The 16,077-nt window shown below is 39.4% G+C and overlaps 1 protein-coding gene across 2 annotated transcripts in view; it reads left to right on the forward strand.

The window, feature by feature from the left end:
• Positions 1-3,116: 3,116 nt before the first annotated feature.
• The window catches only part of LOC109405212 (homeotic protein ultrabithorax), a 229,713-nt gene continuing 216,752 nt past the window's right edge, over positions 3,117-16,077 (forward strand). The window contains exon 1 of one of the 2 annotated variants that reach the window (XM_019678239.3): positions 3,117-5,511. In XM_019678239.3, the coding sequence (XP_019533784.1) occupies positions 4,878-5,511 (634 nt within the window). In that variant the 5' untranslated portion in view covers positions 3,117-4,877. The remainder of the gene's footprint in view (positions 5,512-16,077) is intronic. The other variant, XM_019678240.3, reaches the window with a different exon arrangement.

Consider the following 16,077-nt stretch of genomic DNA (forward strand, 5'->3'; position numbering starts at 1 on the left):
CAGAATTCACTCGAAAATTCACCCAGGAGCTCCTGAGTGAGTTCCTCATGACAGAACCTACTGTGATTTATCCTGGAATTACTTGAGGAGCGCTTTCAGAGATTCTTCTAAGGATCCTTTTGTAATTCCTTCATCAATTTTCATATCTGCAAGGATTTCTCTACGAATATCTGCTTCAAATGGCTCCAAAAGTTCTTGATATGAATCCCCTTGGGATTTCCCCTGTGGTTTCTCTAAGAATGTCTCTAGGATTCCCCAAGCAATTCCAAAGATTTTCCCAAGGATCCATTCCGTCATTCCTCTAAAAATTTCTACTGGGACTCTAGTCGTTCCTGCTAGAATCCCACCATAATGCTCCAATATTTTAAGTTTTCCTGCTCAAGGAGTATCACCTAAGATTCACCCATAAACGCCTGCTGAAACTTATTCAGCATATTTTGAGATTTGATTCCTACAGGATTTCCTCCACATATTTCTCATACAAAATTTCTTCTTTGTTTTCTCCAAAAGCTTCTTCAAAAGTTCCTTACAAATTTGCTTATGAGGATTTTCCAGGGATTAGTCCTGGTATTTCACCGGTATTTCCGAAAATTCTTTCTTGGATTTATCCAGGAACTCAGGATGGAATTTCACCAAGGTTTTCTTCATGTATTCATCCAGAGATTTTTGGTTGGATACTTCGAGGAATCCCTACTCTTTTTTCTTGATTTCTTCTTGGGATGCCATCAGAATTTTTCAAATTATTTTTCAATCATTCCTTCAGGAATTGACCTTAAGATTTTTTCCACGGATTCCCGCTGTGAGCCCTGTAAAAAAAATTACTAGAATTCCTCCCGAAACTCCTGCTTGGACTCCATCTGGGATATGTACCGAAATTTCTCATGTGAATATTATTAATTTATTTATTATGGAATTTTACCAGGAATACATTTGCATCCATGGGAGTAATTCCTCCTGAAAGTCACAGAATTTCTTCAGGGATTCCTTCAGGAAATCCACCAGAAATTTAACCAGAAATTGCTCTAGGGATTCCTTAAAGAGTTCTTCTACGAGTTTATTCGGGGATTTGTCTAGTGATTTCTCAAGAAATTCCTTCTGGAATTTATCAAAGAATTTGTCTAGCGATTTTCTGCAGAGCTTTCTTTAAGACTGAGAGGACTTTTCCGTGAGCTGGTGTATCCCATAAAATCGAATTTGCTTCCACTGCAGGCACTGTGTTGCAGGCTTGGTTCCAGGAGGGGTGTAAATCATATAGACTGTACTATAAATTCAACGTATTATTTAAACAAAAATAGTTGAAACTAAAAAAGTTACGTTATATCGAGGTAAAAAAATGATGTTCTAATAATAAGATATCATAAACATGTATGAAACAAAGATACCATGATACAAAAAGTTTAAACAAACAACAAATTTTGGCTTATAGTTATGTTTTCATTAAGCTGATCAAAGTCAATGTAGTTTTTTTATATAGATTTTCATTATTTATGCAAGGATTTATTCGTATAATTCTGAACAATTTCAGGTCAATGGAACAGAGTACTTAATAATATAAAAATAGAAAACCAGGAAAAAGCAACATGATCTGGATACAGTACACAGCAGCACATGTGTACATACAGTACAGCAACATGATCTGGATACAGTTTTTGCGCCAAACTGATAAAATTTGTTTGATAATATCCTTAAATTTATGAAAATTTCAATTTCTTTTGAGTTGTCAAAATAACATTAAAATATCAAATCAGTTGAAATGAAATGTAAAAATGTGGAGCACAATAAACTATATTGTGAAAATCATCAAAGTACTTAGGTATTTTGATTTCTTGACTAATTTTATGCAGTTTGAGCGAAACTTTAGGTAATTATGTTGTTGTATGCTCCATTTTTTGCCTCTTCAGCAACATAGTCACTCAAAGTTTTGTTCAAACAGCAGAAAAATAGACAAAAAATCATAATACCAGCGCTTTTGAAATCATTTCATCGCTAATACGGATAATTTATCATCTCATCATACACACAATCAGCTCATCACTACAAATCTAGTACTTCACTAATCGTGTCCTATTGTAACGTCTGTTCGATACTAAGTATGTAAAGTTAATCGAAAACTATTTACAGCAACACTAATCAGGAAGAAACTCCAAAGGCACTATATGGATAAAAATTTAAACAAGTCATTCAGAAGTTTCAATTATTACTCTAAAAATTCATAAATCATGGGGTATATTAAAAAAAAAAACAACTTCGAGGTATTGAGTGTCTTAGGCTTCCCTCAAAAAACCCTCACTCTTGAAGAAGCTTATTCTAAAACAGGGTGAATATTTGAATGCTTTGGAGATTTTATAGATTATCCCAACACAACAACTAAAAACTAACTTTATTCGAGTTTCTGATTCTAGATGAGAAAAACTTGCAATTGATTCCGCATTAAAATCTTCTGACAATTGTAATTATAGTGAAGTGACTAAATAAGCTGCTGTCAAATTGCAGAATTTTTCTTACGTTTTGTGTAATATCAGCTTATGTTTCCAGTTAGGCATACGATTGGACTGACTGGTAGTATGTGACTTTTAGAATTCATGTTATGGTCAGTCTCATATCCTTTTACTCTGAAGTATTTTGCCGAAAATTGTTTTCTTTTCCCTTATGTGACTAAATTGTAATAGGATCACGTTACATTAAAATTAATAAACTATGTAGATTTTTAATAGAGTTTAGCAGAGTTGCAATTATTTATACTTATATTTGAACCAACTTTCCTGTCAACTTATGTGATATAATTTTCATTTTTCAATTTATTTTGGGAACATAAAACTAATTTTTCCAAGCAGCATCAAACAACATTTTTATAACATTTACTAGTCATTTGTTGGATAAACTTCTAAAAAAAAACATGTCCTTCTACTTCGTGATTTCAACTCTCAACAAGAACTTCACCCACGAATGGGTCATACTGCTTTCTTCTGAAAACTCCGGAGCACCGATAAGCAAGGAATGAATGCAATGCAAAACGAAACTGCTGGACCAACTTTACACAGCGCCCATCGGTGATGGTTGAACTGATAGCCGCCGACGACGTCGAGCAATGGCAGTGCCGTCCCCACGCAGCAGCAGATCGCCAGCGAGAAAGGACATGCTATGCAACATCCAACGTCGTAGAGCCTAATAAAAATGAGTTATTTCTCGGCAGCTCGAAAAGCCCTCGTGGAATGGAAGCACGACAGTCAGTGTGACTGCACAGTGGTATGCGTTGGCCCTCTGCACGTGTGTGGTGTAGGGTCTTCTTGAGGAAAGGATAGAAGAGGTGCCACAAGGAAAGATGAGATCACACACAGTAGGCTATTGATGAGGACGATGATGGCACACCATAAAACCATAAAAAAGGAGAGTAGCGAAAACCGAAGCGAACCGAGTGAGAGGGCGCATATGCAACATGCTGTGAACGTGAATGGGAACGGGAACATCGCCGACCAGACCTAATGATCGACGTCGAGAGCTATGTGTGCAGCCTTATCCAAATCCACACACGCTCCTGGGGTGGCGGAGCGAGCGAGAAACGAGATCACGTGGAATGAAACAACGCTATTGCGCAAGCTACAATACACAAGAAGAGATTATATTTTATTTTAATGTATTTTATATGCTCATAATAATGATGTATTTTGTCGGATTTTATGTGAGCGTAAATGTGCAATCGAATGTGTGTGCGAGCCGCGGATTCGAGCAGCTCTCATGTGGAGTCGTTCGCTCTCTGGCGCTCTGCGATGGCCAAGCAAGCATGTGCGTTTCGCGGCCAACCAGCAGGCCATTCGAGTTGTTCGTGGGATTCGAGTACCTCCCAGCCACCCAACCACCCCTTCGATGGATTCTGGCAGATTCGGCCGCTCGGGCATCAGCATGCATGCAATGTTTTTCGTCGTCTGTGTTGTGGCTCACTCACTCACTCATTCGCTCGCTCGCAACCGCACACGGGAATCTGTTTTGTTGGCTTGGCGCTCCTGCACCTAATCTCTGCCAGCGGAGAATCGGTTCGAGTTCGAGTTCGAGCGGTACACACTTTGGGTCTGCTCCGCGCTTTTGGCCTGCGAGAAGCGAGATATTGATAGTTTCGGCATTGTCGTATCAAAATAAAGTGAACATTCGTTTGAAGGCAACCGTTTAGACAAGGCGCGTTTTATTTTTATTGTTATTAATATTATTATTGCGCTCCTCTCGAATATAGACCAATAACATCTTCAACTTTTATTAGTAACACTATCGAAAGATTGTTGCACAAAACCTATCGAAGTGTCGGAAGGCGAAAAATTCGCAAATTTGCCGATTTTGGCGAGTTTTTGTACGGAGTGAAATTCTTGGCGCGATTTGTGGGAAAAATTCGACATCTCCAAATATTTTAATAAGTTCTGCTGGCCGAAGTTGCAATCCAGTTTCCAAAACGGAAGTGACAAGTGAAAAATGAAAATTCGAAAAAAATCGTGAAATAGGTGACAATTTGGGCAAGGAAAAAAGAAAACAAATCATAGTGAACACATCAATAAGGTCGAAGAAAAGTGACCGTGAACATAAAACAATTTCCAGGTGAAGACAGTGTGTGAAGGAAAAAAACATCAAGTGGCCTGGGAAAATCAAGTAAAGTGTCTGTCCACTGTTGATGATGTTCATGCGAAATATGGGTGTTGAATGCATGGCAGTAGTGATATGAATATAAATTGATTCTTAATCCTCCGTACTGTTGAGCTGTTGAAGAGTGCTCGAGACTTGCTCAAATAAGCAAAGAACTGTAAAAAAATAACCGTTCCGCACTAAGCGAGGGGCGAGCCGAAGTTTGTTGTATCTGCCGGATTCGAAGGAAAGCTACCAAAATTTTGGCCAACATGAATTCCTATTTTGAGCAAACTGGTTTCTACGGTCATCCGCATCAAGCGGCCGGAATGATGACCACAACTGGCACCCACCACGATCAGACGACTGCAGCTGCTGCGGCCGCATACAGAGGCTTCCCACTGTCCCTCGGAATGTCTCCCTATACAAACCACCACCTACATCAGAGTAGAACTTCGCAAGATTCGCCCTACGATGCCAGCTTACAGGCAGCATGCAAGCAAATTTACGAAGGTTCCTATAGTACCAAGGACTGTGGGAAAACGGGAGGCGGAAATGGAACCACAGATACCACCAACGGCTACAAGGATGTGTGGAACTCGACCAACACGAGTGCCACCAATAGCAACACCAACACAGCGACTGGCGGAAATGTACCTGCACAGCAAAACAGTTCAGTTCCTGTACGACCCTCGGCATGCACACCAGATTCCCGCGTTGGTGGTTACATTGATGCCTCGGGCGGAAGCCCCGTCAGTCGAACAGGTTCCACTGCTGCCACCGGTGTCGCCGGAACGTGGAACACTAACCAATGCACATTGACCGGTTCGGCCGGTGGCCAAACAGCGCCAACCACCGGCCTGCACCAGTCAAACCATACATTCTACCCCTGGATGGCTATAGCAGGTGAGTCAGTGAAAACAGATCCTCACGGGTGTCAATCAAAATCTACTCCATTAGTGTGTTAATTAATTTAAGAACCTGTAGGGACCCTTTGGTTTGACACCACTAAAGCCCTGCTACCAAAGAATGCAACATTGAGCATTGAAGTTTGGATTTGCCTTGGCTCTACCAACGTCTTCTCCTCACTGCACTCCATAATTTGAATGAAGATTTATGAGGGTTTGTTGAACGAGTCTGCGGGCACGTTGTTGCTCTGCTGAGGCTTTCCGGGACACTCCGGTTGTTGTGGTGACCGCAGTCAGCGTGTGTACGGAAGAAGAACATCACAAGAACGCAAGCTGGAGGGGGAGATTATTAAAAAACGATTTCAGAAATATTCCCGCCGGTGCATTTGGCCGGTGCGGGCTCTGCCTGGATTCCCATCTCCTTTCTGAACCGATCTTAATGTATTCACAATGCGCAGCCACCTCTTTTTTTCCTTGTCTCGGATCGTTCTCCTCAGCATCTTCAGCTAACCGGCCGACCGATCGATCGAGGAGAGCAGTCCACCACCATATACTTTGTTTCATTTGCGCGCCTCCATCCGGCCATCGAAAGCCACAAAACGCCACGGGGGAAGCACTCGTAAATATCGTTAAGCATCTCTCCGCGATCTAATTGATTTAGAAGCTGTTTTCTATAATTATATTTGAACATTCCTGGGGAGATTCAGTCCCGGAATCAGCTGATTCTAATGATCATTCGTGATTTTTGAAAGATTGCAATGCGAAATTCACTGACTGATTCAGAGCAACAAAGTTCGTTTTTACTTTCGTGCCTTACTGAAAATTACCCTCCACAAGAAATTCGTACGAAACAAAATTATGAAAACCGCAAACACAACAGAAAAAAACTAGGCGTCAAGCAACAAAAGCGGCGAATGAAACCTGTTGTTGCGCCATAAGTGGCGGAAAACCTGCGGATCTTGGGGAACATCGGCAATTTGCTGCAGCAACCTTCAGAACGCACTGCGGTTGCGAGGAGGAAAAATTGTTCCAAAATATGTGGATTTATTGTGTTTATTTAACGTCTGTTCAGTTTGTCTTAAAATACTGTTGAATCGTTGCTAAAATCCGTAACTGTAAGAATTATTTTACTCTTCTGACGTGAACTGTTTGTTGTTTGAAAAATCGACTTGTCTAAATTCTTTTCAGGAACTACAAAAATTGTCAAATCTACCATTTTGAGTGAAAAATCAATGGTAGTTTTTAAAAATGAAGCTTTAACTGCAATTTGCACACAGACGCTTGATTTTATTATATCAATAATTATATCAACTACGAAGATCAAATTATTATTTTCGGTAATTTGACTTTGTGACGTATTTAGATGAACTTAATATGTTATGTTATAATACTTGTTGACAATATAAAACGAAAGTCGTGAACTCTATCTAAGAACAAAAATGTTGATGCATAATTACCGCATAAGACATAAGACCGTACAATGTGGAACTTACTAAATATCTTGCGTTGCAATCAGCTAATTTTAAATCTTTTTACATGGATGGAACTTTACTTAAAAATAAAGCAAAAATCGATTTGAAATCGTCAGCCTTGTTTGTAAAGTCGAAAATCCTCCGCTATATTGACATTTTCTTCCTTCACGTTTTTTGAACTCGGGATATGATTCTATATGATTCTACAAAATGATCATCAGCTTACCGAGTTCAAAAATGTTGTAAACTAGTGTAATTTAAGGCGGTGGCGACGGCGACACGGGCGTCACGCCTTACACCTTATTCGGCGGCGTAATCTACGTGATTTTTTAAATTTCCTCTAGCCTCAAAGGATTTGGCTATAAATTTTAGAGATTCCTTGAAGACGTTCTGCAGGAAATTAATAAAATGATTGCTCAAGCGCATGCATGTTCTATGGATATTTCTAAAACTCATTACATAGACAAGTGCTGTCATTATGTAACATCAGAGATGTATAAACAAGGTTTCCATATTCCAGCGCCTCGTATGCTGGTACGCTCCCCAGGGAAAGTACTTCAATATTAAACCTTATGCACAATAATTGGATAATTTCTCAAAGAATTTCGGAATTATTGCAGGAGCTCATTCCTAAAATTCGGGAAGAAAACTTCAAAGATACCTCCTGGAATTCCTCTGAAATTCAATCCATTTTTTTATTTTTTAGGAAATCCTCTAGAAAGTTCTCCACATATTCCTCTAGGCCTATTTTTTTAGTTTTCACCTAGCCATTCCTTTAACCGTCCAGGACGTGCGCCATCAAGCAACTGAAACTGCACCGCGCGCACGTTGTATACAACGAGGGAGGTTTTTTTGGTGCAGTTGTACTATTTACAACAGCGCGCGCGCAGAAAGAAAAATAAATCAATTCATGAAGGAATTTCTCATCATATTGTAGATGAGTTCCTTTAGCAAATCCTTCAGAAGTTTCATCAAAGATTACTTCAGTTATTCAAAAGGTTCCTCCGAGCATTCATACCGAAATTTCTCCAGCTATTCCTTCAAATATTCAGATTTTTTCTTCACGGGAATGCTTTCTGAAATTTTTGTTGAAACTTCTAGAGGTTCGTTTCTGTAATTCCTCTGGAGATTCTGACAAACATTACTTCGGAAATTCCTCAAAAAAGTTCTCACGAGATTCGTCCCAGAAGTTCCTCAAACATTCGCCCATGGATCGCACCACAAACTTCCCTTGGGATTCATTGAGATATTCTTATGAGCTTCTTTCCGGAGACTGTTCAGGAATGCCTTCAGAGATTCTTTCAGGAATTACATACTTCCTGATTTATTTCTTGTAGTTTCTCAGGAATTTCTCAAGAATTTTTTCATGGAATAACTGCAGAACATTATCCACATGACCAGGCGTTCCTTTGGAAACCTTGGAAAGAAAATTGAATTCCTTTAAGAACTCGTCTAGAAGTATCTCCAGCAGTTCTTCATGCTTCTGAACACCCTCTAAGAATCTATACAGAAATTTATACATAGTTTTAATCAAGAACTTCTCCTTTTTGCTGCAGTATCTGTTCGGATTCCTGCAGAAATGACTGTAATGATTCCTTCAAGAGTTTTCCTTGGATTCCTCCGAAAGGTTCCCATAAAATTATTCCAGGAATTTCTGGTAGAACTTTCAAGGGGTTCCTCCAGAAACTGCTCTAAAGATTACTTCAGATTGTTTTTATCATAAATTTCTTCTGGGAATTCATCCAGAGCCATCTTAAGGAGTTCCCCGCAGGTATTCCCTAGAGGTTCCTGCAGAAACTCTTCAAAAGATCACTCCCAAAATTGCTTCAGTGATGTTTTTCAGGAATATTTTCTGCTATTTTTTCAAAAAAAATCTTGTAATCTCCAGGAATTCTTTTGGGGAATCCTTGAAAAATGTCTGCAGTACTTTTTGTGTAATTTTATGAAGCACTTCTGTAAAATTCTTGAAGGAATATCTGAAAGAATTCCTGGAGAAATCTCTAAAAATCCCAGGAGATATTTCTAAAGGAACCGCAGGAGTAATACCAAAAAGAAACCATCTAGAAATTTCTTCAGTAACTTCTGGCGAAATTTTTCAAAAGATTCCAGGAGGAGACCTCGGAGAGTTTCCGAAAGAATCACTGAAGAATTTTTGAAAAAGCTCAAGATGAATGTCGAAAAAAAAACGTGGAAGAATTTTTGATAAAATCCCTTGCTGGCATTCTTAGAACAATCCTCAAACTACTGGCCGTGGAAATATTTCTGGAGGAATTCCTGAAGATGTTTCATGAAGAATCCGTGGAGGAACTTCTGAAAGAATTCTGGAAGGATTTTTTGAATGGAACTTCAGTCTAATTTCCGCAGAAATCTCTGGAGACATTGCTAAAAAAATATTTGGAGAAATATCCGAAAGATTCACAGGGAAATTACCGAAGAAATCTCCGAAGACGTTGCTAAAACTACTTGAAAACCCCTTGCAGGAATTCCCTTAGGAATATGTTAAGAAACATTTTGAGGAATTCCTGAAGGAATCCCTCATCAAAATTCTTGGATTTAATGAAGGAATGCTAAGCAAAAAGTGGAAGATGTTTTAAAGGAAATCCTTGAAATATGTCTAGAAAAACAGTTAAACTTTTTAAGGTATAATAGCAAAATCTCTTGAGATATATGCAAAGAAAATAATAATGAAATCATAAACAAATTTGCAAAAAGATCATCTGACTCAATAAAAATACGACAAAAATTTACTAGAAAAAGTTAATATTGTTTACAAATTACCACTATTATTGTTACCAGGTCTGAACAGGTGTTTCACGGGTAAAAATCCGGAACCCTAAACTGGCAAAATGCGACATCATTTGCCGTTATGAGTTGTGCCGTAACGTAGCTTCGACGTTACATTTCATATATTATTGCTAAAAATTATACAATTATAAAATTCCGGCATGAAATCATGCCGTTTGTACTCTAGTTTATGAAACATATGAAATCATAAGCCTTATCGTTGGAACTCGTGCTTTTCCTTTATGATTTAGGTTCTATCGACAAAAATTTGTAAACTGTGTCATAATCACATGCCGCATGTCGTCCAGAACCATGACGAAAATTAATGAATCTATAACCCTGATTTATGAAATTGGGACTTGTCATTTTGGATTTTGGTTTCGAGGATGGCTGGAAATCGCTCTTCTGTTATGGGTTCTGCAACGGCTGAACTGTTTCTGGCTTTATTTCTTGCAAAAATGTTTACGGTTTTAATTCGTGAATCTTAGGCTAATTCTTAGCTTAGCTTAGTTTAGACTTACTACACACATCTATGGTTGCTACTCCGTGATTGGCCAAAACCAATGACAGTTGCACAATGAATCAACTGAATAACTGACTGGAAGTGGTCAACATTTTCTCTTTGCACGCTTCAGAGGCTCTCTATAACTGTACAATAACGGCCCTGGCCACGTCCTTGCAGTCTGATTGGGAGAGGTAAGCAATGTCAGTAGCACCTTTTGTTGTGAAAGACCGCGTTTACCGCTGCGACTCCACCAAAAGCTGCAGGATGAAATGCTTGTTAGAAAGTATCGTTGGATCTGGATTCACTTCGATAAGTAATATGACCTTTTGAAGTTGAATTAAGACAGGCACACTGCAGCGCTATTGCTCGCTTCACGCGGAATGCAATCGACCACCAGCATTAGGTACTATAAACGACGGCCATCTGACAACAGACGACAGCTTATGACGGGTTACCATCAGCATTTTTTAACTTAGAATCGGAATGGAGATAAAAACACAAATGGCTTTGCAGGTTTGTGCAACGAGTGCAAAGCTCACACATGTTTGTTTTATAGTTTTATGACTCAGCGGCATAATTCTATGATTCAGCGGCATGGTTCTTAGACTCAGAGTCATAATAAAGGTTTTTCGCAACGTGTTTGGCAACCATAACTTTTTTCATGGAAATTGTATAAAATATTTATGAAAAAAAAAACATTATTTTATGATATTTATTATGACTATGACTTGTAGTCATGTTATCATAAAGCGACATATTTTATGAATTTATGATTTTTTCGTCATGTTTTGGGTTCCGAATTTTTACGCATGTAGGATTTATTTTTTTATAACTAATTGATCCCAACAATCCGAAACTAAGAGCTCAAACTTTAGCATAACTTATGGATATTGGCCTCAAAAATCCCAAATGGGAGAGGTTATTCTCCTTTTCAGTAAAAAGTGAAGTTGAGGGTCAAGTTTTTGAAATTTGGGCAAAGAAGGGGTTTGAACTCCTAAAACCAAGGAAGGGAGCACGAAATTACCCTCAGCATACTCAATTCTGCCAATTGCTGTACAAAGAAGTAGAAGTTTTGTAACGTTGTTTTGAGTGAGCTCTTAGATTTCCAGTACAACTGATTTCTAGGATTATATTATATGATATTCCAAATACAGGAAATATTGGTAATCAACATTAGTATGGCATTCTAACACCCAAACGACCAACGTCATTTATGGCATCAAATTTTCAAGTTGAAAAAGCATAACTCTGTTGAATTTCAACCAATAAGAGTTTGAGGCGAGATGTAGTTTTTATTGTAGTTTCCTTGAAATACCAACGTTATTGCATTTTGGGTATTCCTATAGAACTATTTTTTTTTTTCTATGAAACTATTTTAAAACATTGTGAATTATCGAGACCTTATCGAAGTTGAACCTAATAGTAAATTTTCCAGGTATTTGGAGCTCCGGATGTTCTTAGGTCTGAAATGTCCCCGGAGGAACCGGAGCAAGGGAACATCTACGTTTTTGACCTAAAACATATCGTTCAACAGCTCTTTCTTCAGGATTTTTCGTGACTAGGATTCCTATAACCATGAAAAGGTTCATAGATCATTTTGGCCGCATCCGGCACCTACGGGGTTCCCCGGCGGAACCTGTAGTAAAGGACATGCTCATTTTTACTCCATAACGTACCGTGCGACAGCTATTTCTTCAGGATTTTTCGTGAATAGTTCAAAAAACCATGAAAAGGGTCATCGACCATTTTGGCCGCTTCCGGAACCTCTGGGGTAAATGAGCCCTACTACAAGGCTCCACCGGGACCACCCAGAGGTTCCGGAAGCGGCTAAAATGGTCGATGACCCTATTCATGGTTATAGATATTCTAGTTACGAAAAGTTCCGAAGAAAGAGCTGACGCACGGTATGTTTTGCAGTAAAAAAGCAAATGTCCTCTACCACAAAATCCGCCAGGGCATCCCGGAGGTCCCCGGAAGCTGTATTTGTAGAAAAATGAGAAGACGAATTTGGAGTCTCGTAAAGAAAATGTTGGAGAATAGTACCTGAACATAGGATTTGCTTGCAAATTGCTGGCACCTTTTTTTTAAGAAAACATTATGTTTTTAAATGTTTTGCGGAAGATTTTCCAAATAAATCAGGAACCCAGCGTTCTGATTCTCGCTACATTTTGTGAGAATTGTGACCATTTTCGACTTTTTCATGATTACCTCTATTGCGATCTCAACCTAAATTCAGTTGATGTTCCACCCTGTGCAGCACATATAACACAAACAGACTAAACAGACATCTAAACTGGAGTTCACATGGCGTTAGGATAATTGGTAAATGTGAGAACTTTTGGCAAAATGGTTGATAAAATGTAACGTGGACTTTATTTAAAAACTTTGAAAATTACTATATGGTTCAGTTGAAACGTTTTCAAGTTTAGTGATTTTTTTACGGATTCCATCACAAAATGCAGGAAAGAGTTCTTGAAAACAATTCGACCTGAGGTTCTCGTTCGCCGCATATTTCCAAAGAAGGTTCTTCAGTATCGACATTCCACAAGAAACTTCACAATAAACTTTAGAATGTTATTGAGAAATTTCTAGACATTCTCCAAAAAGTCATTGTGGTTTTCGAAGAACACGATTTTGAATAGTTCGCGGATCTCTGAAACTTGGTAAGATTTGGTATCTGCATTTTTGACCAAATTTTACTGCTTCTTATTCATGGTGCGCCACACAACATAAGAAACCATTATCAACATCATAAAACAGCAAAAAAAACTAAATTAAAGAATACGTGGCACGTCTCGTTCCCTTCGGATGATGTAGCCCGCGTGAGCTTTGGTAGGGCTTAACTCGCTGAAACCTTAGTAGACCTTCGCAGCGTAAGAAGTGCGCGCAACATTGTAAGCTTCGTCAGTCAGTCAATGAACGACGAGACCCTTAATCAACAGCGACGACCGACCGTAGTTGGAATTGTTGGAAATGTGAATGTGTGATTTTTTCTTTCTTGTTCAGATTGAAGTTGAAAGATTCGAAAGTGGAAGAGGGAAATTGAGCTGTCTCTTCCAAATGAGTCACACCCTGTTCCTGCGCGGAGATGTATCGGCTCATGTTGCCCGATAGGTTTCATCTTGTGTTGTTTCTGCTCGTAGGGCGACAGATGCTTGAGCAATGCAATGCAATGGTTGACACAGAGTATTTTTGGATTTTTCTGTCTGTCTATTTCTTGTTCGCTGTTTTTAGTGGGAATACGAGGGGTCCGATGTTGACGCCTTGCTTTGAAGGAACTTTAATGTACGCATGTTTTTTTTTTATTCTTCAACAGATCTCAAGTGTCTAAAATTAAAACGTCTGTCGTAACATAACAGGAGAGGCCCCTTATCTCGCATATATCAAATTTAATTCACCCTCTCAGTGCGCTATAATAGCCATGACTCTTGACCACTGACTGCAACAATAATCAACCAGAGAACACATGTCCAGTAATTTGTCCAGCAAAATTATCAACCTCCACCCGTTTCCCCCCGGCTCCGGTGTCGTCGGTGGAGAACCCGTCGTCCGTCCTTGAAGCACACCATGCTGCCTCCGGTCGGTCGGTGGATCCTATTCAAAAATATGTCGATTGCGTTCTCGTGATCATCGCGCTTGACGATCGCTTAAAATGCAATAAAAAGCACTTCCCGAAGCCTCGGCCGGCCGGACGCATCTTTTCCCTTTCAACGTGGGCTCGCTCCTCTTATGTAGGTAAATTTTTCTTCAAGACTCCCGAGGTAAAATCGATCGGAGGCGATTGTGTGTGCGAAAGGAAACCGATACTGGCTGGCTGGCTGGCTGCGTTCGAGTTCAAGCACTCGCTTGACTTCCTATTTGAAAGTTTTGTATCCTACAGGAAAGCATCGTCCGATAAGATTGCACATCTTTCCTGGTGCCGCTTGGTTCATGTAGGAAACTAATCGAAAAAAAAACTCTTCCCAATAAGAATAGCAAGTCAAAGAAGAACCTGCTAAAAATTATTAGGTACGAAAAAACCACCCAAAAAAATCCGACGGACGGACTAAGTCTCGGCCAAACGGAGGAAAAGTTTCCTGTTTTGACGTCTTCGAAGTCGAAAAGCAGAAATATCTTCGCCTCTTCTTTCTTTCTCTGGGCACACAATGTGCGTCACTGCTTTTACTTTGGCCTCGGCTCCATGTGCTCAGCAGCTCATCTGACGCAGAAAAATGAAGTGTCGGGTTCAGCAGATTCCGAACTGAAGCTGCAAAAAAGCTAATTTATGATTTACAAGATGAATTTCGATGTAATTGAAAGACGTTGCTCTGATGGTGGCGGCGGTGGTGGGTAGGTGGCGAGGTTCAACGCGAAGAGAGCCGGGGACTGAGCCAGGGCCGTAGGGAAAACGAAACTGGAAAATGACGATAACGAGCCGAGAGAAGGAGGAAAGTTTGCTTTTTATATTTCAACCGCGCGATGTTCAACTTCTGTTTGAACTGTTCGGGTTAATCCAATCTCCCCGGAGCCGGAGTTACACGGGATGCTGGAAAGCGCTGCTACATGGAAGGAATCGATTGGCCCTTATGAAGTGCAAATGCGTGCCACTACTGCCGTCGTCACAGCCAGCAGCCCAGCAGCAGCAGCCGGGCACATTGGTGGGAAGGGACACGTCAGTTTTTATCATTTATTGAACTTTGTTTTATCTCGATTGGGTTCGGTGGGGCAAGATCCGCACAGCCTGCAAGATCGTGGTGGCTTTTTAATGAATTTGATGTCTTGTTTTGTCGTTTAGTGGTAATTCCCACAATAAATTGATTTTTGCGAAAATACTATGATGAGCTGAAATTGAAAGAAATTCAAAAGTAAGCTTGTATTGCAGTTTATCAATCATGCAGTTAAATTTTTCATTTTTTTGCTTAGTGTTGTGCAGCAATGTTACTTTGGTTATAATATACTTACCTAAATTGGTATGTTATCCTCAATTTGGAATATCTATGTTTCAAATCTCTGTTGAATTATTAGCGTTGCGTCGATTATCGTGTTATTGTTTTATACAGATTTGAAATCACTATTTGAAATGGTGAAGACGTGAATTCATTTGTAAACAGGAACTTGAATCTTTGACAAACTTTTGGGAAGCATTAGATACTGTTACATAAGTCACAACTTCAAAAGCCATGCGTCTCCATAGCTTTGGTGAAAGCCAGGTTTAAGCACCATAAAATATCGATGGAGAACGCCTTATACTTTGTAGATGCTTGCGCCTTGATATATTGCAAATGTACAATTCTTGTCATTGCAGAACGATTTGGTCTCAAATAATACCTCAAGCTCGAAACAATGTATTTCAAGTGTGACATTGCTGCACTATGTACATGGGAACATTCACAGAATTCATGCAACGCTGAATCAGCGTTGCTTACCAAATGTCGAAATCAGGATTAACCTCTGACCGTTGATCACTGCGTTGTAGGTAACTAGAAGCTGACGTCAACTTTCGCAAGAGTAATCAAAATTCTTTCAAAATGGAACGAGCTCACCAATGCATCATGTATCAATTCTCCATTGAAATATGAGAATCCTATCCAATATAATTGCTGTTTGTCATAGTCATGTAGAGTGCACTTAGCTATCGATCAGATACAAAGCGAAGCTTTTTTTTATGTTTTATAGGGTATCGCGCCACTTGGGCGGTGGCTTCTATATTCGTCTGTTTTCCATTATAACTCAGTCAATTTTGAACCAATTGACTTGAAATGCTGTACACGAGTAGATACTATACCTATCTTCCCACATTCCAAAAGTTGTGTCAATTGGTTCA

The sequence above is a fragment of the Aedes albopictus genome, chromosome 1 (assembly GCF_035046485.1).
Source record: "Aedes albopictus strain Foshan chromosome 1, AalbF5, whole genome shotgun sequence".
Classification (NCBI taxonomy): domain Eukaryota; kingdom Metazoa; phylum Arthropoda; class Insecta; order Diptera; family Culicidae; genus Aedes; species Aedes albopictus.